At 51.1% G+C, this 26217-nt stretch overlaps 1 protein-coding gene across 2 annotated transcripts in view; it reads left to right on the top strand.

The window, feature by feature from the left end:
* SMAD6 (SMAD family member 6) overlaps positions 1-26217 on the top strand; it is a 74441-nt gene that overhangs the window by 5710 nt on the left and 42514 nt on the right. The window contains exons 2-3 of one of the 2 annotated variants that reach the window (XM_060005723.1): positions 3783-3839; positions 7729-7806. In XM_060005723.1, coding sequence (XP_059861706.1) covers positions 3783-3839; positions 7729-7806 — 135 coding nt within the window. The remainder of the gene's footprint in view (positions 1-3782; positions 3840-7728; positions 7807-26217) is intronic. The other variant, XM_060005724.1, reaches the window with a different exon arrangement.

Raw genomic sequence — 26217 nt, 5'->3', positions numbered from 1 at the left:
GCTAACCAGAGCCTGAGCTGCATTGGGCTGAGCGCTAGCCTTCTGGTACACTCGGCCCCTGGCTGACTGCTCTCACTTCTGAAGGAAGTTGGAGGAGATTCCTGAAGTTGATGCCTGAGGCTGGCTGTCTGGGGGGGCTGGAGTTTCTGATCTCTCTTTCTCCCTCCCTCCCTCCCTCCCTCCTTCCCTCCTGCCTATGATCATTTCTTTCTGAGAGGCCTGCAGGGCTCTAAGGGTTCTCCCCTTAAAGTTTAGAGAACGTTAAGTTATTATTTAGAAATCAACACAACTTTTCTAAGTACTGAGATAGCTTCTAAGAGGGGAGTGTGGACAGAGGGCCTGGAGGCAGCCTACACTTTCTCTTCGGACCTTTTGTCCCACCTGAGTTCATGTCCTGGGGCTCCATCCTCCCAGATCTGTGGAGGGAGGGTGGATGTGTTGGAGTGAGGCCGAGGTGCCAGTTAAAGCTTCCTCAGTGTTGTTCATAGCAGCGTTATTCCTGAGAGCCAAAAGGTGGCAACAGTCCGAGTGTCCATTAGCTGACAGATGGATAAACAAAATGTGTGCTATAGTCACCCAGTGGAATACCATTCAGCCATAAACAAGAATGAAGTACGATAGAAGTGACAGCATGGAAGAGCCTGGAAACCAGTATGCTAAGTGAAAGAAGCCAGACACAAAAGGCCTTCTGTTGTAGGAATCCATTTGTGTGAAACGTCCAGAATAGGCAAACCCGCGGGGAGAGTCAGTAGATTTGTGGTTGCCTGAGGTTTGGGAGTTGGGGGAATAGGGACTGACTGTGAATGGGGCAGGGTTCCTTTTGGGGTGATGAAAATGTTCTGTAATTAGTTGGTGGTATTGGTCTCACAACTCTGAATGTGCTAAGAACCACTGAATTGTATATTTTAAAAGAGTAGATCTTAGGGTATGTGAATGATAACTCTGTTGTTTTTTTTAAAAAGTAACTTGCTGTTGGTCCTGAACTGGCCTCCCCCTTTGTTCAGCTGAAGAAGGATAACATCTCCTGCCTCCCTGTGTGGCCTTGGGTGGGCCCTTTACCTCCCTCCACCCCACTTGCCCCATCAGTTAAAATAAGGAATTGAGTTGGGGGGGACCTCTGACATTCTAAATCCCCGTGTCTTGGGGTGCAGTCTCTTTTTTACTTGCCTAGGATGGAAGTTAGTGATGTGCTTCCAATCTCTGTGCAGATCGTTTTGCTGGAACGAAGGGGGGTGTGGGTGCTGGTAGAGTCCCTCCTGAAAGCTTTGCAGTTCCTCACTGGCGGGTGTGTCTGATGTCCCAAGTCTGTAGATTGGCTTTCTGTCTCACTCATGCATTAGAGCCCCCAGCCCAGGTGTGGGCATGGGTGGCGGGTGTCACTCAAGGCCCAGACGGCTCCTGTGAGGGGGATCTTCATGAGCTTCCCGCCCCCGTCCCCCCCGCCCCGCCTTTACAGGTCCCAGGTAAGCAGCCCCAGGCAGAGATGCTGGGGTTGATTACAGTGGCTTGACTCCAGCTTCCACAGCCCATTGCTGCCAGGTTTCACTTTGGGGGGCAGATGTCCAGAGCTCCCTACTATGTATGGCCTGGGCCTCAGCCAATTAGATGTTTGCAAGAGGAACCCGGACACAGGAGTTGCAGACCTTCTGATAAGTTAGTGGGGTAGTGGAAAGGACATGAGGCTGGGGGTCAGGATACCTGGCCTCTGGTTCTGCCTCTACACCAGCTCCCTGTCTGGCCCTCAAGGAGTCACTTCTACTCTTCTGGCCTCAGTCTTCTCCTCTGTACAGTGGGAGCATTGGCTTCAATTCTCTTTCCCTGTGGAGCGCTAGCCCTACCTGTATTTTGCCTCTTGTCCTGAGAGTCTGGTCTGTAGCCCCTCCAAGACTGGTGGATAAGGGGGCTCCTACTGAAGGCAAATAGCCCCCCTCCTTGAGTCTTGTTTGAGGTCTCCTTTGGGTCACCCTTTTGGCCCCATAGGTCCTCTTTCTCCACACTTTCGTCCACTGATGCCCCCAACTTTACCATTATCCTTGTCACCATTGTCTTTGTCCACATCTGTTTACTGAACGCTTTCTGTGCATATGATGTACCAGACCCAGCTGGGATGAAGGGGTAGAAGATAGGGTGCCTCTTGACTGCCTGTCTCATTGGGGTGTAGAGCAGAGTCAGGCCTGGGCTCAAAGCGCAGCTCCACCATGATTGGCTGGGGAACAGTGGGCAAGTCAGTCTTCTCATCTGTGAAATGGGAATGATAATGGTCATCTTATTTATTTTTAAGAAAGGAGGAAATGAAAATAGGCACCCAATGAGCATGATTAACCACTCTGTACCTAAGGTCCAAAAGAATAAAATACAATGAATGAAATTGAAATGTCCCAGCACAGAGACATAGGGTACACATTCAGCAAATGTTTGCTTCGCTCCCAGTGGCTAATCCATGATTCATTTTCCTTCTCCCTAACTCCAGTCCACAAAAGATTCCCTGTTTTTAGACTGCAGCGCCTTCACTTTGTTGAAGTCACTTCTAGCTGGAAAAGCCGGGGTGGGGAAGAGGTGAAGCTGCCTGCTCCTGCGACTAATTGTGCCTTATTATAATTGTGAAAAACACTTATTACCCCTTGTGTCATTCCTGATACCTGCCTAATAATAGTTATTACCACTTTACTACCACTGAGAGTTTGTTTTAGTTTGCGATTTGATGGCCTTTAGTTTCTTTTAAGGAAAATGAAGGGTCATTTCATTCGTGCAAATTGTTACTTAGTTAAGCAAATTGTTACTTCCCAGAAAGCAAGAGGCCTAAGGAATTCTTCTGAAGACAAAGTATATGTTTTTAAGGACAAGTATTTTAGGCAAATGAAAGGAAACCCAAAGAAAAATACCATAGACAATAAAGAATCGCAGAGGGTCTGATCTGGAAGGCCACGGAGACTGTGTGTACCACCCCTTCTCTTTACAGAGGGGGAGACTGAGGCCAAGAGCTGGCAGTGACTGGTTTAAGGTCTCCCATCGGGGGAGCTGGATTTGGCTTCCTGGGTTCCAACCAGTCATGTCCTCCTCCTTGCCCTGAAGGTCATTTGCTCTAATGTAGTTTGTTTGAAAGGGAGCTCCTCTGTCTATGTGGGCCTCTGCAGTCAGTCAGTTCTGACTAGAGTTGCCAAACTTAGCAAAGAAAATTACAGAATTCCCTGTTAAGTTTGAATTTCAGGTAAACAGCACATAATATTTTAGTATAAGTATGTCCCAGATATTGCAAGGGACATACTTATGCTAAACGTTTATGCCATGTATATCCAAAATTCAACTTTAACCAAGCATCCTGTATTTTAACAGGCCACCTTAGCTTTGACTTTCCCTGTACCCCTGTTTCTCTCATTATAATAACAATAATTACTGTTTGTGGAGGTATTTTTCTTCAGTACCAAGAGCTGTATTGAGCATTTTACATACATTATTTCCTTTTGCCCTCCTGGCAAACCTGGGAGGTCTCTATGATTATTGTCCCCATTTTAGAGCTGAGGAAACAGGCTCAGAGAGGTGAGGTAACTTGCCTGAGGTCACACAGCCAAAGGTGACAGAGCAGGGATTGAGCCCAGGTCTGTACCCCAAGTTTGTGGCTTTCCCTGTTGGCCAGTGCTGTTCCAGGGGACTGGGGCAGCAGAGGTGCTGGGTTCCTGGGAGCTGGGTTTATTATTTGAGGAAACCAATAATCAAAAGCCTGTAGAACCTCCATGTGTGAACTCTCCCATCCCAGCAGTGACATGTTGTCTCCTGTCTTCCAGAATCACCACCACCCCCCTACTCTCGGCTGTCTCCTCGCGACGAGTACAAGCCACTGGGTAAGTGTGTCCTCTTTCTGACCTTTGGGGAGCTGCCTCCTTCCCAGGCTCCCACAGGGCCCTGCCTCAGTGCTGAAGGGCCAGAGAAGGAGGGGAGGGAGGGATCACCAGCCTGGTTGCCTTTGAAATGGGGTGGGTGAAGTTTTACAAACACAACCCCAGTTGGGCCAGAGCCGACCCAGCCTTTGCAGTGCCTTTGCAGCGCCTTTGCAGCGAGCTATTTACGTCTTGAAATTCCTCGCTCATCATTAACCTCTCTGTGACCTTTAACCATGGGCCTGTGGGAGACGAATGGGTTTCAGCTTCAACATCTTGTTGATGCTGGTGGGTTGATGTTTCTGTCTCTTTTCCTCTCCTTCCCTCCCAGCCTTACGTGGTTCTCCTTTGGTGTGTATTAATTAGCACTATGACAGATAGGCTGAGCACGGTCACTGTTGAGACGAGCTATATGTTCCCCCCCCCCCCCTTTTAAGGCAAGAAGTTCACCTGGGCAGAAACAACAGCTGGAACGTTTAGAAAGCAAGTGTCTTGGTACACCAAGCCCCTGGCATGGAGGGTACCCCTCAGTGGTAGTGTCATTGTTGGCAGGGCCCATTCAGAGGTAGAACGTGTTTTCTGTAAAGCCTTGGGGCTAAATGAGCAGCCCGTACGCTGGGGTAGATGCATGTGGTTTTAAAAGTAGAAATGGCTCATTTCCTGGCCCTCCTGGTTCCTCCAGTGGAGAATCCCAGTGGTGGGGTGAGTATGGCCTGAATAGTACCGGGAGAGTGACTTTGTGACCGTTGGGACTACCGTGGGTAGCTGCCGTGGGCCTCGAGCTTTAAATGTCAGATGGCGTGGCACTGATGCTGACACATTCCACCAGTGACCACAAAAAGTGGGTTTTGTTTTGTTTTTGGTAAAGGCCTCTTCCCGGTAGCGTGTGTCAGCATCATCTGGGAGGTCACTTCTAAGTGTCATAAACTCTGAGGCATCCAGTCCAGTTTTCCTTCCAGGCCCCCCTGTGGAGACAGGAGTGCCCACCGGGTCCCTTCAGGAGTTTGTCCTTCTCAGTCTAGGAGGACAGAGGCTGTCCCATGACGGTGTATGAGTCAGTGGCTTAACGATGGCAACTTCCTCATTGTTTTTCCTGAAGTACGGTCATACCGTGGATGGAGGAGCTTCATTTAGTTCTCCGGGGAACTGGAGTGATCATCTGGTGGGACCCTGTCACTTTGTAGACAAGGAATCAGGCCGAAGGTCAGGGAGAACTGCCCAGCTGATGAGCAGTGGGGCTGAGGCGGAAACCCAGAGCAGCCCCTGTTCAGCTCAGCGGTGCCCCATCCTTCCCTCCCAGGCCCGTCTCAGCATTTTTCTTTTTCTTTTTTGCGGTACGCGGGCCTCTCACTGCTGTGGCCTCTCCAGTTGCGGAGCGCAGGCTCCGGACGCGCAGCCTCAGCAGCCATGGCTCACGGGCCCAGCCGCTCCGCGGCATGTGGGATCCTCCCGGACCGGAGCACGAACCCGTGTCCCCTGCATCGGCAGGCGGACTCTCAACCACTGCGCCACCAGGGAAGCCCAGCATTTTTTAAGTTAACATAATTGCACTAGTCGCTTAGAAGATCCCTCATTCTAGTAGAGGAAAAGGAAAACCCTCAAACATTCTTAGTAAGTGTAGCACCTGAGCTTGAATGTCAAGGATCATTGCCCCAAGGAATCGTGGGTCAGCCGGTGATAAAGCCACAGAAATCAGGACTCCATCCAGCGGGGCAAAGCGACCATTTGGAAATCAGCAGGTGTCCCGGTTATTTTACAAATGGGACAACTGCGACGGAGAAAGAGGAAGTGACACTTGCTGGTGGTCATACAGCTCAAGGGTCCAAAAACGACAGGCCACCATTTGTTTTTGTGTGGCTCTTGAGCTAAGAGTGGTTTTTACTTTTTAAAACGGTTAAGAAAAAAAAAAAAACCACCAAAAGCAGAAGCATGTCTTTTGTGACATGTGAAAACTATATGAAATTCAAATTTCAGAGTCCATAACAAAGTTCTGCTGGAACCCAGCTGTATTGTCTGTGGCCGCTTCCGCAGGACAGCAGCAGAGGTGGATAGTTGCGATGGAGATTGTAGCGCTCACAAAGCTGAAAATATTCACTACGGGGCCCTTTGCAGGCAAAGCTGGTGACCCCTGATTTTGCTGAGTAAGAGTGGAAGCGGGACTCGAACCTGGGGCTCCGGCTTCCAGATGAGGTTCTTCCTTGGGGCTCGAGCAGTGACCAAGGTTGGAGTGTTCTTTTTCTACAGCAGCCTCATTAGGGCCTCACTAGAAGCACTAGACGTGAACGTTTGGAGAGTGCATGGCAGGGACTTATAGCTGCGAAGGATGGAAAACACCCATCACCCCCACTCCTGGAACGTTCATCAAGCTGTCTGTGTTGGCTCCACAGCGGTTCACTAAGAAACAGGGTTCAGCCTGGGGTGTTGCTACTTCGGACAATAAGTGGCAGCAAGACTTGGGGCCTGAACACTTGGGGAAGATTAGGTCTGAAAAGCAAAGAGGTTCCCACTTAAGCACGGAGGTTATTATCTTCTTTTAAAGAGATTTTCCATCTGTCCCTATTTTCCTCCAAACACATTTGACCAGCAGATAACTTTTTCAGGCCCCGATAAACAGCCCGAGTTATTTTTTGTATTATTTTCTTTTCCTTGCATTGTTAGTTTTTCATAAACAAAAAGTCATTTCACTTCTAAGCCACTGTGATCACATAAAACCAAAAAAACAAAATAAAACCCGGAACACCCAGTCAGCATCTGGCAAGTGGGAGACGAGAAAGAAAGAAAAAGAAAAAGGCCAAATTGTTTAAGGTTTCATCTTCCCGCTCCCCAGGCCACGTGGTAGAAGGAAAAAATTCCTACAGGATCGAATGGAATTCTAGCTAGCTAGGGCCTAGGCTAACGGTTTTTGTGCCAGGATTCCCCAGCTTGGAGTGGCTCTCCTGAGCCAGGTGGGACCAGCCGAGCCACATCTGGGTTGTGCTGGGTGAGAAGATGAAAGATACTACAAGCCTCACAGAAAGAACATGCCTTCCATCTCCTGGACAGACCTGTCCCTTAACGGGGACAGCACCCCGTTACTGGTAGCAGAGGCAGAGGCCCAGGAAAAACTTTCCAAGTCGGCCTGCCCCCCAAGGCATCCGCTTGTCCCGCTAATAGCTCAGCGTTCAAGAGAAAACGTGCAAAAGAATTTCCCTTCCCCATCTAAGTGCACTGCAGACAGGGGAAAACAAATAGCGCACGCCATGTGAGGTACTTAAAACTATTTAAACAACAATGAACGCCTTGAAAAAAAAAAAAAAGAAAAGAAAAAAATAGTCTAGACATTGAAATTTGCTCTGGGAGTGGGTTTGGATGTGAGGGTGGGGGAGGGGAGAGAGAAAAAAGTTAATCTGGGAGCAAATGCTTGAGCCCTTAATTAGAGGGGTGTAAGCGGGACAGAGTGAGGATGGCTGGTAACTTGTTAAAACAGAGTTTCCCCAGCTCCAGAGGGAGGAAGGAAGGAAGGAAGGAAGCAAGAAGGAACAACTTCAAGAATTTTAATGGTTGTAATTAAGTACAGCAGCTATGAATTGTTTAGGGGCTTAATTTAACCTTACCCAAGAAGGCTCCAAGTTACTACTTGCTCGATCCCCTGAACTTGGGTTATTTCTGTGGCCAGAGCAATTGAAACTTTTTCAGGTGCCAGGGCTGCAGCAGCCAGCATTTTCCAGAAGGGTTCCAGGGTTGGCTGGCCTGGTCTCGTGCGATCTTGGGGCGGGGAGTGGCAGAAGAAAGTTGTGGGGGACATGCTGCCTTGAGAAACAAGAGAGGAACACCCCACAGCCAACTTAAGTTCTCTTTCTCTTTCCTCCTGTAGATCTATCTGATTCCACATTGTCTTACACTGAAACAGAGGCCACCAACTCCCTCATCACGGCTCCGGGTGAATTCTCAGGTTGGCATTTCTTTTTTCCCTGCATGTTGCCATTGTGTTGAACTTTATAGGAGGGGGACAAGTGGCAGGGGCCTGACGGAGGTCTTGTTGATGTCCCCCCTCCTTTTCTTTTCCCTGGGCCTCCCACCCCTCGAGGAGAAGACTGCCAGGGTCTTCATCACAGGTGTTCTTGGGGTTAAGAACAATCTGTATGAATGAAGCCTAAGGATGAGAACTTTTCAAGTGCCTGGCAATCCATGCTCTGACCAGTTTTCTCTTGTGGACATGATAAACCCAGCCCAGTTCTCCATCCCGATTTTGCGAGGGATCCTCTCCCCAAGCTGGCTGAGAGGCAGCAAAATGGACATGTTTGTTTACGTTTGTCTTCTTGGGTTTCTCCTTCTGTCCCTGCTCTGGGGAAGGACCGATGCGCAGGGTCAGAAGAGGGGGAAATGGAGTGGGTAGAACGATCATGGAGGAGAGTCTAGCAAGCGAGGAGTTTTCCAGAGGCTGGTGGTTTCCGTGTCTCTCCCTGAGCACTGGGTGCTGGGCTAGGAAGCAGAGAGAACCCTGATTTGGAGCCTCCCCTACTTCCCACATTTAAGACTTGGCAATAGGGACCCTCACGTTCTGGGGAACACCTGAATCAAGCTTTCCTTGAGAAATGCCATGTTGGTGGTGACCCGGGGGCTTCGAGGGCCAGGAGGGGCTCAAGTGCTGAGATCTGTGGGGTCTTTTGGGAGCATGGCGGGTAGGGTGCGCTGTGAGGACAGCTGGGGCTTGTGGCCTGGCTCTGTGCTGCGTTGGGTGACAGCCGCTCGGGCGGGAGATGCTTCCCCAGCAGCCTGTGTTGGCTGCTTTGAGAAGGCCTGTGTTTGCCTGCATCTGAGCCGTCCTCCCCGGACCCCACACCCTGTCATAATGGCAACAACAGTCATTGTAGCTATCTACTGAGTGTTTACTTTGGGCCACATCCTATACTCGGGCCCCTTGAGAAGCATCATCTCAGAAGAGCAGTAAAGTGACTTGCCCAGGGTCGCGTAGGAGCAGAGCCATTTGCCACTATGTCACTGTGCTTCTGACCACTGTTCTGTCTCCCACTTCTCTGCAAGGGCTGGATGTACCTCCAGTGAACTTATTTCGCATGAAGCTCTGTCATTCCTGCCATACTCTTCCCACGCCTCTACGGGTGTCACAGTGTTGGCTGCTCAGGGCTGCCTGTCCAGTCCCCGTGTCCAGAGCCCTTCCCCATCCGTTCCATGTTCCATCACAGCCGTGGGAGATCACAAGAGTACGTCTGTTTCGAAGATAGAGAAACTAGAAACCAGAGCAGGAAGTGACTTGCCCAGGGGTACAGTAGAGCTTATGGCCCAGCTGGTACTGGGGTCTAGGGCTTCTGGGTCCCACTTGCCTTCTGGTCTCTGGTGGCCCCTCTCATTGGCCCACTTTGTTTTCATCCCCGCCTTTTGGCCTTACTTGTTAAAACGTCTTTCCCTGAAAGACCCAACCAGATGAACGCAAGAAGTGGACGTTTTAATCCATTCTTCTTCCTCTGTGCCTACGTGGTTGGAAGCCACATACAATTTTGAAGCAAGAGGCTTAAAAGTATTTCTGAATGCAAGATTCCATGTCCCTGCCAACTGTCAGAGTGTATTTAACTTAGACGGATTGCGCTGGCGTTGGTTGTATGGACAGATGGGTAGTTTTTCATCATCTCTTCCCCTCATTGTTAATGGCGGAAACTGCCGTGTGCGGAGGTGCTTTACGGGTTCATGGTGTGTCCTCAGATGTGATCTCTGTCATCCCAGAGCTGGCCTGGTGTGTGACACAGGCTGGAGAGAGCAGACCCCAGAGCACCTGCAGGAGGCCCCTCCCTACCTCCGGTTCCCAGGAGAGAGCACCCTCTGGAGGCTGGAAGGTCTCCGGAGACCCTGAGGCCATTAGGTTGGGCTGCCTTCGGGGCCCAGTGGGCCTGTGTTTGGGATTCCCATGCAGCTATCCCAGAGCGACCTTTGGTGCTGACTGGTGAGAAGGCCCTGTTGTGATGCTCTTTACCGTGGATGAGGATTGCGTGGCTCTCATGAGAAAATCTGGCCTCCATTGCCTTGGGATTCTAAGGGACTGAAGGAACTGGGGAGGAAGTTTGGGATTTCCTTTTGGGGGTTGATTGGTCTGGGTTGCAGGTGGTCTCGGTAGGCGTTCCCCATTGTAGTCATCCAGGCCCCTCCCAGGGATGGCGTGGGTCTCCTCCCACTCTGCGGGCTCACAGTTCAGCTTTTCTAGCTTACTTGTGCCGTGGGGATCCGAGGACCGATGGGTTGGCCCTGCCCCTGCCTCCTGGATGCGTGTAGAGCTGGGGCTGTGGGTGGCTGTTACCTTGGAGGACAGGCTCAGGGAGGGAGGCCCTGCAGGGTGAGAAGAAGGCCCAGAGGGGTCTCAGTGGATGGTGAAGCAAGACTCATCCTGCAAAGATGGGAGGCAGGGCAGGAGGTGAGGTCAGAAAGCTGAGGAGCACAGGCAGGTAGAATGCGTTGGGACAGACCAGGCGTTTGATGCTCAAGGACAGATGGTAAGGATGCTGATGCTGACGTTTATTTATTTAACGTTGACATTCACTACTTAGCACTTTGCTGACTGCTGGTCATTCTTCATCTCGCTGACTCCTTATCACAACCCAGCGAGACACATTTGATTCCCCCTGTTTCAGAGGTGAGGAAACCGAGGCTCATGGCCAGGCCAGCTGCCCAGATTCCCAAACTGTAAGTGGCAGGCTTGGGGTGGGAGACTGAGCGGTGTGACTGTGCAGCCTTCCACAGCAAGGATCCCCATCCTTCTCCCTGAGCCACACCTGGCAAGGTGGAGTGATCAAAAGGAGGCCAGGGACAGCCTGTCCTGATTGAAGTACTAGGGACGGGGCTGGGGCCTGGCTAGAGGCACAGGGCCCTGTACTTCTCCGTGTCCCCACCGGGTGAAGCTTGCCCACCACCCGGAGACCACCCGCAGCCCCCTCTGTCTCCCTGCATCCTGGGGGGTGGGGGGTGGGCAGCGCTGTCCCTGAGAGCCTGGCCTCTCTCAGCGTCTTGGGATGGGTGTTGCTGGAGCAGGGTGTCTGCAGCTCCGGGACGGAGGCTGCCCTTGTTTTTCTTGCACAGTGACAATCCCAGCAGCCGACCTGAGGCTGGCTATTTTTATCCAGCGCCAAGGTCTCTGCTTCACTTTCCCGTCCTGTTGCTGAGGCCACTTTAGGGGAAATGGGGGGATTTTGAGGCTTAGTCACAGCCAGGGCAGTTGAGGATGCATCGGTGGGCAGGGTGGGGGGCAGCAGGACGGGAGACTGTCTTGTTTCAGCCTTCTGATGAATGCTTGACACCCTCTCATCTGATCTCTGCGTCGGCTCCAAATGTCGATACGTGATCCCCACTAAACAGACAAGAAAACTGAAGCTCAGGGTGGCAAGTGACTTCACCAAGATCACCCAGTAGGGGGCCAGAACATGGAGCTTCCACTAAGTAAAGACCCTTACACCTGGAGTCTTCAGTGGGATTTGGAAAAATTGAAAGCCTAGAAGTCCCCTTTTGGGGTGCCTTCACTTCAGGTCCTCGACACTCTGGTTTCCTTGTCTAACTGCTGCCCCTTGACTGTCTAAGGGGCATCCTCTTCCTCTCTGCAACATCTCCAACCCCCCCCCCCATTCCCTTTATTTCGATTTAGTTTGCGGAGGAAAGCAAGATTAGCTGGTTAAATTCATACTAAGGTGTGAGTGGCTGGTGGGCAACTCTTCTTGGCAAATTAAAGGCAGGATATGCGATAATTCAAAGAAATTGCAGGATCAAGGGCCACGTGGGAACGACCTCTCTGAGGGCTGGGTTCTCTTGGCTCCAGGCTAGAACAGAATGAGCGTGACACAAGGAGCTTTTTGCCCTGGATGAGGTAGGAGGAGCTAGGCCAGGCTCAGTGCTGGGTGCTGAGTGAGCTCTGGGAGTTGACCAGGGCCCAAGGTGATGGGCTGCCTTTAGAAGCCAGGCCTGCCTGACTCCAGTGCTGTGGGGCTGGAGCGTAGAGCACTGGGCAGACTTCTGTAGGAACCAGTAACTCCCTTCTAGTATCCTATTCTAGTGCCTATTGGATAACCATTCAAGTGCTTTATTAAGCACCCACTGTATGCAAGACGTGGTGTAAGCTGCCTGTCATGGGGACCACACAGTCCCTTTGTTTGACTTTGGTTGTGTGTACCAGTATCTCAGTCCTTGGAGCAGGCTGGTTTCTTTAGAGTGTCAGTGAGGGCGAGCCCCTCACTTTGAAGAGAAGGCCCGGGAAGAAAAGGAGCTACTCAGGACAGTGTGGAGAGTTGGGGGCTTAGCTGGATGTGGGTATCTTTCCTCCACCAGCCAAACTCTAAGCTCCTCAAGGGCACAGATCATTCTCCAGGATTCGTGCATTCTGTAGATTGGCAGAGTTTGGGAACAGAGGCTCAGAGAGGTTAGGAGGGCGTCTGAGGGCCGCACAGCAAGCATAGGAGGTGGAGCCAGGCCATAACCTAGATGGGTCCATGCTGCCCACCCACCTGCCACCTTTCCTCTCAGTGGTCCCTGAGGAGGTTCCCCTTTGTGGTCAGTGCTGTCTGATGTGTGTCAGTGCTCACAGAAGCCAGGAGAGGAGTGAGTTAGTGCAGTATCATTTCCTGCTGCTTCCCGATTCTAGGACCCAAGCTTGCTCGCCTCAGAGGCCCTGGTCCAGAACGACCCTAGAGCTCCTCATTCTCCGAGGTCCTCAATTCAGCTCCCTCAGTGTGTGCTGAGCCTCTCTAGCAAGGTGGGCTGAAGAGCATGGGCTGCGCACCTTTGGGCCCTGGGTTCAAGTCCCGGCTCTGCCATTTCCTAATTGTGGGGCTTTGGGGCAGCTGCTTAACCACTCCCACCCTTGGTTTTCTCACCTGTAAAATGAGGATGAAAATAACAATGTGTCACCTTATGGTGAGAGTGAAATGATGCCAAGTGAATCAGCCACGGCTTGGCACACATGTGGTAGGTGTGGCCATTATGGTGTGCCAGGCACTGTGCTTGGGCTGGAAGCGCAGAGATAAAAATTACATCATCTCTGCCCTCAAGGTACTCACAGACAGGTGAAGACACAAATAGTAATAATGAGAAGTGGAATAAGAGGCAGTAAAGAGAAAGAAGGGCACACTGACTCTTGGTATGGTGGGGAGGTGACCCAGGAAGACTCCCTGGAGGAGGTGATATCCAATTGGGTATTATAGAATGAATAGGAATCTACCAAAGAGGCAAGGTTTGGGGGGTGGGAGATGCGGTCCACGTAGAAGGAAAGCAAGTGCAGAGGCCTGGAAGTGTGAAAACAGCCTGATATTGAGAAACCAAAGGAGGGTAGAGGGGTTGGGAAGCAAGGTACCTGACGTTAGTGGGAGACGAGGCATGAGGAGGCCAAGGCCTGGGTAATAAAAAACTTTCTGCTATAATATACAGAGTACACAAGTAAGTGTCCAGCTTGGTGAATTTTTACCAACTGATCGCACCTGGGTGACAGGCAGGTCCCGGATAACATTGCTGTCACGTGACTGTGCTCAGTCCCAACATGTGGCAGTGCTCACAGCCTGTGGGCCTAGGGGTGCCGCGTGTTGAGTGAGTGGTTTAGAAGAGAGAGTGGGAGGGCAGGGGGATTGAGTTTTAGCTGAAAAGAGGGTTCCATTTGGCTTTGGAGAGCAGGAAGGACGTTTTACCTGGAGTTTGGGGCAGATGGTGCCCTGACACTACTCACCTTGAACCTAGGTAGGTCCCCATGGTTTAAGAGGTGGTCTTGGGTGTGACCCACTCCTGCTCTGCCTACCCACTGGGTCAGGCTCCAGCTTGGAAATTTGTGGATGGGTTGCAGGACTAACGCTGGGCTCTTGGGACCAGCTTACCATTTCCAATTCCGAAATAGCCCCAGACTCCTTGCCTCCTCTTGGGGCGGGGGTGGGGAGAGGGCACACTCACCTCTGCTCTGGTTCCTTGCATCATATCTCTGCCGTGTGTTTTTGTTTTTGTTTTAGCTTTGGTCAACAAAAGAAAAAAAAAACCTTCTTCCCTCCCTAAAACCTCCCAGGTATATCACAGGGGACCTGTTCTTCCTGGGCTGGTTTTTTGGAGCTGGAGGAGAGGTAGTGAGGGGGTCAAAGGAAGGAATGACAGAGGACCAGGCATTTGTGGAGGAGACCTGGCCAACTTGGTTTGCCAAGAAGCACGTAGGGTGGTGAGCAGTGCACCTATGTGGGTTCCAGGCTTGGCCTTGCCCTTTACCCTATGGTGTGACCTCAGGTAAGCTCCTCACTCCCTAGTCTCAGTTTGCTCAGCTGTACATTGGGGCCATTGGGCCACCGATCTCAGGGGCCCCTTGATGCTTATGTGTTCCAGGCAGAGGGTACCAGCTCCTAGGCCTTGAGGGGTTGTACAGAGAGCTGGGGCTTTTGGCCTGCAGCATCTTAGCTTCTCATCATTGTCTCAGAGCCAAACTACAGCCTGGGACAAGGCCATGCAGAGGGAGGGGGGTTGGTGTACTGCCCCCTACCCCAGCAGCCCTGGTCCCAGAGTATGAAAACTTGGGGACTAGAGTGAGGGTACACTTAACCCATGACAATCCAAGGCCCAGAGAAGGCGACTGATTCACCAGAGATCACACAGCTTTTACATCCTCCAGGGTCCCTGACAAAGGATCCCAGGGCTGGTGTGTTTTCTGACCGTAGGCTTTGGGGTGACAAGTCAGTGTACTGAACATGTATTAAGAGCCTACTGCATGCCAGTGCAGCTGCTACAAAGTGAAGAAAGCCAGGACCTTCCCCTTTAGGAGCTGATAGTCTAGGAGGAGAGGTAGACAACAAGCAAAGAATGGTGAATGATTTTGCTGAGTGCTGTGGAGATGTGGGCAAGCCTTAGCACCAGCACAGAAACAAGAGCAGGGGACTCTGTTGGGGTGGGAATGAGGTGTTCAGGGAAAGCTTCAAGGAGAAAGTGATTCTGAGTTGGGTTTTGTAGGGTGACTAGGAGTTTACCAGGAGGACAACAGGATATAGATGGCCTGTCAGATAGAAGGAATGAATAGCTTGTACAGAAGCAGAGAGGTATGCAAATAGCACTGTGTGTTGTGAGTTTATTTGTGGCTAGAAGGTTAATACGTGAGAGATGGAGAATAGGGTAAGATGAATCCAGAGATGTCCTAAATCTGGAGGAATGGACTGGAACCGAGAGGTAGTGGGTACTGGGCCCAGAGGACCTCTGGGATATACTTGGTACTGAAGGGGCTCTGGACCTTGCCTAGCATCCAGCACAGGGCCTAGCCAATAGCCGGAGGTCATCGTGAGATAAATAAATGAATGAATGGATTTTTGCCTGGGACAAAGAGATCTAGAAAAGAGAGAGAACACATAAAAATAAAGACAGATCATAACACATTTAATAATCAGATTTATGAATCCTCCCAACAACTCTATGAAGTCGCCACTTTTATTAGCCAAATTAAAGGAGAAGTAACTGTGGCTCAGAGAGTTTAAGTAACTTCCTAGTGTCTCCCAGCTAGAAAGCAGTGAAACTGGGATCAGACCCAGGCAGTCTGGCCCCTGTTGGGTTCCCCAGGGTCTGGCGAGGTACCCTCTCTGCCCCCTGGAAGATACAGTACTCCAATGATTCTTGCTCTTCTTTTGTGGGGGCTTTTGTGTTCCTGGGTCCCCAAGATTCGGCATGAACAACTGTCACCGGGTCCTAGAGAGACTCTGCTGGTCGGATGGTTGCTGGATGAATACATGAGTAAATCAGTGAGATGGTGGGTGGATGGGCTTCTGGGCTGAGGGGGAGCCCTGTGCCCATCCAGGGCTGTGTGCCTCTGAGCTGGAGGCAGATGGCCCCTACCCCTCACTCTGCCTTGGGCGGCCTGCATCACTGGGGGAACCGGCAGGTTTTCTGAGGAGACCTGAAATTCCAGAAAATGCACTTGGTTGCATCCAGCCTAATCACAACCATCTGTCTGCCGGGCCCCATGGCTCGCCCTCCTCCTGTCCCCACTGGCACGCTTTCCCTGGGTGTCTGTAACAATTGGGAGCTGCGCTCGAAAGTTTCCTTGTCAGGGTAGAGCACCTGTTGCCAAGAGCTCCTTCTTTGATGCAGAAAATATATCCCGAAGGTACTTTGTCAGATGTTTTTATATTAAACATTCTCCCTCCGTGGCCCTTGGCTGCCAAGGGAAGCGGAGATGCATCGCTTTTCCAGTTGCCTTTGTGGAAAGAATTCCTGGTGTTCACGGGCCCTTCCCCTATGCCCTCCCCTCCTCCCTCCACCCCCCCTCCCCCAGTCAGGGCCTGGCACCCCCAGCCTGAGAGGGTAAGGCCTGGGGGGCTGGCACCTCTGCAAAGCAGGGTCCGCCCTGGCCCGAGGGAGGGACGCTACCCTCACCCCGTGGTAGAAGTCTCTGGAAAAACAGAGGTCTCATGTCTGGAGCAGACATCAAAGGCACTGTCCCAGACTGCAAGGTGAATCATCGCCGAGGCTTTAATTGATCTTTAAAAGGAGAGGGGGGAACTCAGAGATAGGAGCCTGGAAGCCGTTTTCATCTGAGCCGTCCAGGGTAGCGCCAGCTCTGGACAGAGCAGGGAGGAGCTGGGCTGCCAGGCCTTCTGTGCCAGGTGGGGGGAGAAGGTGGAGAGGTGGGCTCCCGTCACACAGTCACACAGCCTGAAATCGGGAAGGGAAGGGGCAGAGCCGGGAGCTGCATGGCTCCTGAGCAGCCCGGGGAAGCAGTGAAGTTGGGGGAGGAGGCTTTGCTGGGGCAGACGTGTTGAGTGGGGTGTGTTGGGAGAGGGATGGGGGCAGAGTGCAGCTTCTCTGGCTCCAGCTCCAGCCTCTTGGGGTGAAATGGGGCACCCAGCAGGCTGTTCACGTCAGGGTGTGTGTGCCCAGCAAGTCCCAGACTGTGTCCCCCTCTCCACATGCTACCCACATTCCCCAGCCCTCCTGTCCACCGCCTTACGTCCGGCACTGAGGGGACACGCTCCCCAGCCCCGTGTTAGGTCCCAGCCTTCCGCTCAGCAGCTGTGTGGTCTTCCGGAAACTGCACATCTGCTCTGGTCAAGTTCTGCCCTGCTGAGCCGAGGGATGTGCAGGGTCACTCCCAGAGCTACCCGCAGGGTTACAGCAAAAGAGGCGACGGTGTTTCCAAGACAAGGCTGCTCTCAGGGGGCAGACGTTGGGAATGGGGTTTGGCGGGCTTGGCTGTGAGGGCAGGGCCTGGGTCATCCCCACCTAGCACCCAGCTCAGGGCCTGGCATGCGGTAGATGCTGGGATTGTTTTGTGATTCACAGAAGGCCCGCCACCCCCCAAAGAGTTTAAAACAAAATGGAACAGATTTCACAGAGTGGCTCTGGTTTCTCCACATCCCCGGACCCTCAGCTCACGTTGTCTGTCTCGAGCCCAAGGAGACCCTATTTGGTTTGGGGGGAGCCTTGTTTCTGGGCCCTCTGCTGCTGTTTGACCCGGGAGAGGAGCCGAGGAGGGCAGGAGAGGGTCCAGGTGCTTGGGGAGACAGACCCCGTCTCCTCCAACCTGGCTGCCCAGCTGTGTCTTAGCTCCCTGCCCTCTTCCCTCTCAGGGCAAAGCCAGACAGAGCCCTGGGGGCTTCCTCTGAGTTGAAAGTTAGTGACACAGCTGGCCTGGGGGCCCAGGAGACCCGGGTCCCAGTCCTGGCTCAGTCCCACATCTCTTGGTGGTCTCAACCTGCTTCCACTCGCCTTCTTTATCTGTAAAATGGGTCATTTGGTCTCACTCATTGGTTCTCAACCCTCTTTGCACGTTAGAGTCCCCTGAAGAGTTTTTACAAAGCTCAGGCCCCACTCTAGAAATGGTTGGGGGGAGACTGGGCATCAGGGTTTTAAAAATTCCCCAGGTGATTCTAATGTGCAACCAGGGCTAAGAACCGCAGATCCAAATGGACCTAGAAGGGATCTAGAGCATCTGGGCCATCTTCCCCTCAAGACAGGAGCCTTAGCTTGGTCACTTCTGGGATGGGCGTGTGGCATCTTAAAGCAGTTGGCTGCCCGGCTCTAGTCCCATCAGCTACCACTCGTGTTCTGGGGGTTAGTGGTGGGAGAGCACCAGTGAGGTCACGTCTGACCCTCCCTCTGAAAGTCACCAGGTGCCTACTCAGCACAGCCTGGTGAAGTGGGAGTTGTGACCTCCAGTTTTCAGGGAAGAAAACTGAGTCTGGGAGGTGGTTAAAGTGATGCTCAGAGACACTCAGCTAAAGGCAAGCGTCTGACCAGTGCCTCCATGAGAAGATTGCCGTTTTCATCTTGTGCAGGAAAGTGTGCTCTCTGTGGTTGCTCAGGAAAGCGGGGGACAGCCCCACCTGAGCCCTGAGTCCCTCTCCTTGCCCAGATGCCTCCCTTGGGTCTGAACAGCTTTGCTAAAGAAATAAAATAAGCCACTTAGCCCTGCCCAGGTCTGCTTCTAGACCTTGGAGTAGGATGTGGAGTGAGGAATATGAATGACAGGGGATGCTCGTGAACTCAAGAGGGCAAGGGTGAAAAGCCCAGGCCTTGGAGCCAGACAGACCTGTGATTTCAATCACTTAGCCTCAGGCTTCCTGGTGGCTCAGTGATTAAGAATCCACCTGCCAATGCAGGGAACACAGGTTTGAACCCTGGTCCGGGAAGATCCCACGTGCCGCGGAGCAACTAAGCCCGTGCGCCACAACTACTGAGCCTGCGTGCCTAGAGCCCGCAAGCCACAACTACTGACCCGTGTGCCACAGCTACTGAGCACGCACGCCACAGCTACTGAAGACCGCACGCCTAGAGTCTGTGCTCCGCAACAAGAGAAGCCACCACAATGAGAAGCCCGCACACCGCAACGAAGGGTAGCCCCCGCTCGCCGCAGCTAGAGAAAGCCTGCACACAGCAACCAAGACCCAACACAGTCAAAAATAAATAAATAAATTAAAAAAAAAATTCACTCAGCCTCCCTTTTGCAGCCTTGCCTCACTCCACTTCTGACAAGTGGGCTGGGCATCCTCGTGGATGCCATGGAGATCCCATATGTACCATAGGTAGCTGAGGGACATTTAATTTTCTGTAAGCGGTAATTAAGTGAATTGGTAACCACGTATTAGCATGAGGGATAGGATTGTGTGAAGCGAATACCCAAGGAAGGTCCTTCCCAAGAAACTTAGAATCTAACTGGGAAGATTGGGGAAAAAACCGCTTCCTAGAGAGTCAGGGAAAGTGCTGTTTCCTAAGTGCATAGTGCGGGGCTGGGAGACAGCCGCTTTCCAGGGTGCCTGCAGGGCATGCTGGGAGAGGGGCTGGGTCAGGAGGCAGGGGGTGTGTCACCAGGAGGGGGAAAGGGCACCCCAGGGCCAGGGACATGCTGGGCAAAGGCAAGGCCATGTGATGATGCTTGCTCTGGGAAGGGGAGCAATCCTGGCAGGGCAGTAAGAAGTGAGGCCCAAGGGGAGGGCCTTGAATACCACTTCAAGGAAGGCCACACTTTTCTCTGGTGGGCCATGGCTGTACATCCCAGAAATACTTTTGATTGCTAGGTGCTTTAGAGAATAGGTTTGCATGGCACTGTCTTGACTTGGAACACTGTTGACTAGTTTTCCTCTTTCTAGAGTTGGTATAAACAGAAGCATACACTGAGGGCTCTTCCTTTTTCTGTTTTCTTTTTTTATTGAGATATAATTGGCATATAGCATAGTATTAGTTTTAGGTGTACAAGGTAATGATTTGATACATGTGTGTGTATATATTGTGAAATGATTACCATATACATTTAGTTACCATCCATCACCTCACATAGTGACAAATGTTTTTTTTCTCGTGATGAGAACTTCGAAGATTACTCTTAGGAACTTGCAAATATGTAATACTGTAATGGTAACTACAGTCACCAGGCTGTACATTACATCTCCAGGACTTGCCTATCTTAATACTGGAAGTCTGGACCTTTTGACCCCCTTCATCCACTCTTCCCCACCCCCACCTTTGGCCACCACCAATCCTGTGGGCTCTTCTTCAACATAGCAGATGTTGTGAGGCTCACCCGTACTATCGTGAACATCTGTGATCACGCATTCATAGCCGGGTAATACTGTATGGGCACAGCCATGGTTCTCCTAGGCTAATGTATCCATTTTACTCCTGATGGGCACTTGGGCAGTTCCCAGTTTCTGGCTCCTACTGGTGATGTTACTAATAAATATTCTTGGACAAGCCTTACTGTGGACAAAAGGAGTTGCTTCTCTTGGGTAATGTACCTGGAAGTGGCATTGCCGGGCTCTCCAGCAAACATGTGGTCAGCTTTATTCCATGCTTTACCAGACTGTTGTCCAAGACCATGACAGTCAGAAACACTTTTAAGGGGATTTTGGTTCATCCCACCCATTTTACAGATGAGACCAGAGAGGGACAGTGCCGGTCCTGGGCCCCACAGCTCCCAGGTGGCAGAGCCCGGTCCAGACCTGGGGTCTCCCCACTCCGTGCCCAGGCCTCTGCCCACATGGAGGTGGTGCTCAGCCCACCGCTCAGACATCTGACCTCATGTCCCATTCCCCACCTCCCCGCTTCCCCCCAGGCAGGATTCTAGGTCCATATCCTTTCTGAAGACCCTGGGCACTGCACTCTGGGAAAACAAAAAGGAGAAAAGAGTGAAAGGAAACCAAACATTGGAAAAGAAGTGTGTTTCCAATAAACTGGGCCTTTCACCAGTAGCCAAAACATTACATTCCTGTACCCCGGGAGCAGCCGGTCGGGTCTGCCTCTCCGGGCTGTAAATCTTGTGGGCGCTGGGTCAGGACTTTTGCCTCGTCCGGGGACACACAGACGGGCAGTGTCCTCGGGGGCTTTGGATCCCTGGGCTGGAGGGTTGGGGGACATGTCGCTTTTACAGTGGGCTGGCTTGGCCACTGCAGGGCCCCTGACAGCCGGGCAGCTGGGCCTTTCTGAGGGAGCAGTGTGTGAGTTACTGTAAGAGATTTTCCTCCCCTACCCGCCCCCTCCCTTACTTGGGTGCTTTGATGGATTGGAGGTGTTTATAGGCTTGATTCATGACCGAGTTACCAGGGTTTTCCACGGAAATAACTTATTAAAGGGGCCGTGCACACAGCGACATTGAAGTCTGGAGAGGGGGCGCATCAAAGGCGCCCGTGGCCCGGAGCTCCAGACGAGCGCGCGGGCAAGGAGGGGCAGGGAGGGAGCGGACCTGGGCTGCGGGAAAAACACTTGGGCTAAAGCAAACACTCCCCAGACAAACCCAAATTCAGGTCCCTGGAAAAAAGTGGGGAGAAAGTGAAAGCCCCACATCCCAGAGCAGCCCTTCATCGGACCCTTTGGCCCAGATGTGGGGACACATGTGGGTGCCCGGCATGATACCCGGACTTTCTGCTGTCATGCCTGTACCTCCCCTTGGCCCAGGGCTGGTCCTTGGGAGGAAATGCCTTTTGCCAGGGATGGGTTGGGGAGAAGTTAGGGGTAGAGGGATTTTCTGGTTCTTCCCTTTCCCGATGGCGCTGGTGCCTCTCCTTTGATTTAATTATATCTGGTTTGTCCTTGTCAGTAAAATCCTTCCTTTTCCAGGAAGCCTCCAGGGATTACGTAGTCCAGAGTGGCTTCTCTCTTTTCTGAACTTTCAGTAGTTTTCATCTGTACACCACTCTCTTGCTGTGGGTTGATTTTGCACTGAGTCTGTCTGCTGTCCCCAGCCAGACTGTGAATGCCTTCTGGGCAGGGCCTGGGCCTGCCTCTGCCCCTTAGGGAAACTGGTGGTCCTGGTGCCTGGCATCGCACACCTCATGCAGGAGGACGTGGATTGAAGTCATTCCCTGCAACTCAGTCCTTGCTCTTCGACAATAATAATAACAGTAACAGTAGGAGAAGTAATAATAATGGCTAAAATTTGAGTACTGCAGAACGTGTGTTTTTATTCCTTAAGCTCATTCAGTCCCAATAAGGTAGGTTCTATTATTACTTGCCCTCATTTTTCAGATGAGAAAACTGAGGCTCAGATGGGAGAAGCAATTTGCCCAGGGGCAACAAGCTAATAAATGGCAGAGCTGAGGTCTGAACACACATCCACCTGACTGCAGAGCTTGTGTCCTTGGACAAGTTAATTTACCTCTCTGGGCCAGAATTACCCTCACATTTATCTGACTGGTTGGAGAAACGAGACGAACCCTCGTGAGACTACATGCGGTTTGTTTGGTTTGGTTTTTTAAGATACCGTCTGCATACAGTAAAACTGTTTGAAAGCGGACTGTCCTGTGAATTTTGACAGTTATGTAACATTATTACATAATCAAGATACAGAACATTTCCATCACCCCCCAAAAGTTCCTTGGTGCCCCTTTGTGGTCAGCCCTTACCCCATTACCCAGCTGCTGGCAACCACCCATGTGTTTTCTCTCTCTCTAGTTTTGCCTTTTCCAGAACATCCTACAGATGTAATCATGTAGCGAGTAGCCTTTTGTACCGTTTTCTTTAACCCAGAATAATGCTTTGAGATTCATTCATGGTGTCGCATGGATGGACATTTGGGTTATTTCCAGTGTTTTTGGCTCTAAACGTTTGTGTTCAGGTTTTTGTGTGAACATAAGTTTTCAATTCACTTGAGTAAATACAGGAGTGGGATTATTGGGTGTAGGGCTGAAGGTATGTTTAACTCTATAAAAAATTGCCGAACTGTTTTCCAAAGTTTGTACCATTTAGCCATCTCACCAGCAGCGTATGAGAGTTCCAGTCACTCCACATCCTCACCAGCCCTTGGTATGGTCAGTTTGTTTTTGAGTTATTCTAATAGATGTGTAGTGGTATCTCATTGTGTTCGTTTTTTTTTTGAAATAAATTTATTTATTTATTTTTGGCTGCTTTGGGTCTTAGTTGCTGCACGCGGGCTTTCCCTAGTTGTGGTGAGCAGGGGCTACTCTTCGTTGTGGTGCACGGGCTTCTCATTGCGGTGGCTTTTCTTGTTGCGGAGCACGGGCTCTAGGCGCGCGGGCTTCAGTAGTTGTGGCACGTGGGCTCAGTAGTTGTGGCTCGCGGGCTCTAGAGCACAGGCTCAGTAGTTGTGGCACGTGGACTTCAGTAGCTGTGGCGCACAGGCTCCGCAGCATGTGGGATCTTCCCAGACCAGGGCTCGAACCTGTGTCCCCTGCATTGGCAGGCGGATTCTTAACCACTGCGCCACTAGGGAAGCCCTCTCATTGTGGTTTTAATTCACATTTTCCTAATGACTAGTGATGTTGAACTTCTTTTCATGTGCTTATTTGCCATCTGTATCTGTGGTGAAGTATCTGTTCAGATCGTTGCACATTTTTTATATTAGGTTGATTGCTTTTATATTGAGTTTTGAGAGTTCTTTATATATTGGTTATAAATCCTTTAAAAGATATGTGTTTTGTAAATGTTTTCTCCCAGTCTGTGGCTTGTCTTTTCCTTTTCATAATGGAGTCTTTTGAAGAACAGAAGTTTTTATTTTTGCTGAAGTCCAGTCGGCCATTTGTTTCTTTTCATGTTTTTGTGCCATATGAAGAACCTGCCAGACCTAAGGTAACAAAGATTTTCTTCTATGTTTTCTTCTAAAAGTTTTATAGTTTTTGGTTTTACATTTAGGTTTATAGTCCATGTTGAGTTGATTTTTGTTCAAGGTGTGGGATAAGGGCCTAGTTTCTTTTTTCTTTCCTTTTTTTTTTTCCACCTGTGGAGGTACAATTGTTCTAGTAACATTTGTTGAAAAGACTACCCTTTCTCTTTACCCAAATTATGTTGGCCCCTTTGTCAAAAACCAGTCGATCATTTATGTGTGTTCTCTTTCTGGACCCTGTTCTGTTTCATTGTCTGTCCTTTTACCAATACTGCACTGTCTTAACTATTGTAGCTTCATAGTAAGTTTTGAAATTGGGTAGCATGAGTCCTCCAGCTTCATTCTTTTTTTTAGAGTTGTTTTGGCTGTTCCAAGCATTTGCATTTCCATATTAATTTTAGAATCGGCTGTTGATTTCTACAAAATCCTGCTGGGATTTTGTTTGGGATTGCATCAAATCTATAGATCAGTTTGGGCAGAATTGACATCTTGAAAATACTGTCTTCCAGTCAATGAATAGGGTGTATCTCTCCATGTATTTGGGTATTTGATTTGTCTCCTGGTGTTTTGTAGTTTTCGGAATACGGATCGTGCACGGGATTGTTAAACGTATACCAACGTAGTTCACGTTTCTTGGTGCTGTTATAAATTGTAAAACATTTTCCGGTTATTCATTACTGGTATCTAGAAATACAATTAACTCTTACATATTGACCTGGTGTGCATAGGATTTGAATGGCTTTGGTGCTTGGTGCTGGGTGCCATGTTTCAGAGGAAGAGTTGCAAAGGGGAGAAGTTTTTTCTCCTGGACTCTCAGCAACATCACCTCTGCCCCCATGACATTCCCTGAGGTAGTCAAGTGTGAATTTATCCTACCAAGACAGATGTGACATTTTGGGCGAGTTGCCTCAGACTTCGGGTGTCAGCTTCCTGTCTGTAAAATGGAAGGCAGTGGAGACAGCTGGATCGGATGACCTGGTGAGATCCTTTCCAGCCCTGAGCCTGCTGTTCACAGAAACCACAGGGTGGGAGCTTGGCAAGAGAGCTGAGTCCTTACCTCAGGGAACCCTCTCCTGATTTCGTAGAACGGAGGGGGCAGGGGACTTGCCTGGGGTTGCCCGATAGCTGATGAGAGGACGGGTCTCCTCTTCCCAGACCCAGGCCCTCACCCCTGATTTGGACAGGGAAAGACAGCCCAGTGTGGCGACGGGAAGGTGACTCCACCTTCGGGAAGGAGGGAGAGGCTGGCGAGGCATCCATCAGTGCCAGCTGCCAAGAGGCCGCTGGGAGCTGTGACCCTCAGAAGGGGCCAGTTCACGTTTGGCTGTTTTCAACGTTTAAAAGCACGGTGCTTGGAAATGCGGGTTTTGGCTGACCTCGCCCTGAGTGTGCAATTTAAAGGCCTTTGTAACTCTTTGGTTTGGAACTGGGTCCGGGCATGGCGAAGGGAAAACACTGGAGCCCGTGAGTACTCGTTCCAGTTGCCCTGCCTCCGGGAGAGGAAAGCAGCCTCCTTCCCTTCGTCACTGCACACAGCCCAGGAGCCTAAAGGGTACAAGCAGGGAGGAGAGGACGATGGAGGGGAAGAGCATCCTCGGCCATAGAGAGCCTGGCCTGGATGTAGCAGTGCTAGGAGCAGCTCAGCACCTTATCCCCATCAGCTTTGATTTTCCCGGCACCTCCCTTGAGTTCTCGTCCCTTTTTAAAAAATTAATTAATTAATTAATTTATGGCTGTGTTGGGTCTTCGTTTCTGTGCGAGGGCTTTCTCTAGTTGCGGCAAGCAGGGGCCACTCTTCATCGCGGTGCGCGGGCCTCTCACTATCACGGCCTCTCTTGTTGCGGAGCACAGGCTCCAGACGCACAGGCTCAGTAATTGTGGCTCACGGGCCTAGTTGCTCTGCGGCATGTGGGATCTTCCCAGACTAGGGCTCGAACCCGTGTCCCCTGCATCGGCAGGCGGACTCTCAACCACTGCACCACCAGGGAAGCCCCTTGTCCCATTTTTACAGATGAAGAAATTGAGGCTCAGAGAGGTTTCAGAACTTTACCTGCCAGGGTCACACAGGGAGCGAGTGAAGGAGCTGTGACTTGAACCCAAGTTTTCTCTGAACTCAGAAGCTGGGGTGAGGCGAGGGGCTGCTAATGGGCATAAGGTTTCCGTTGGGGTGATGGAGAAGATCTAGAACTAGATAGTGGCATGGCTGCACAGCATTGCGAGTGTTCTTAATGCCACTGAATTGTATGTTTAAAAATGGTTAAAACGGTTAACTTTTATTATGTGTATTTTACCACAGTTAAAATAAACCCTGGTGTGCCTTTCCCCCCATCCGTGCTGCCTCCTGCATAGCAGACTCCTTGGCATGGCAGAGTGTGGACCCTTGCTGTGTGCCTCCTGGTTGGTGGGACCGCCCAGGGTCCAGGTAGAAGGGCAGGTAGGGGCTTTGGCCAGCAGATAGCCATGGCTGGGTTGGCCTTTCCATTGCCATCCCCTTCTTTAAGAATAGAGAGATGCTTAAGCCCTGGCAGCATCCCCAAGAGGATGCTGGGACACTGTCCCAGAGCTCTTGAACCACACAAAAGAGGTGGGACCTGGGGTGACCGTGGTCTGCCGGCCACCAATTCCACGCCATAGTCCAGGGCTGGGCTGGAGCCAGAATGGCCTGGTGCCCGCCTGGTTGGCCTCTGGTCTCTGTCCCTTGGCACTGCGGGGAGTTAGGACTCCCCCACAAGGGCCTTCCCCTTTGGGAGGGAAATCAGGGAAAGAAAGTCAGAACCTTAACTGCTCACATTTTTTTTAGAGATGCATAATGAAGGA

Source organism: Delphinus delphis, chromosome 2 (assembly GCF_949987515.2).
Source record: "Delphinus delphis chromosome 2, mDelDel1.2, whole genome shotgun sequence".
NCBI lineage: Eukaryota > Metazoa > Chordata > Mammalia > Artiodactyla > Delphinidae > Delphinus > Delphinus delphis.
Note: the sequence above shows the minus strand (reverse complement) of the source record. Positions and strands in the feature narration are given on the sequence as shown.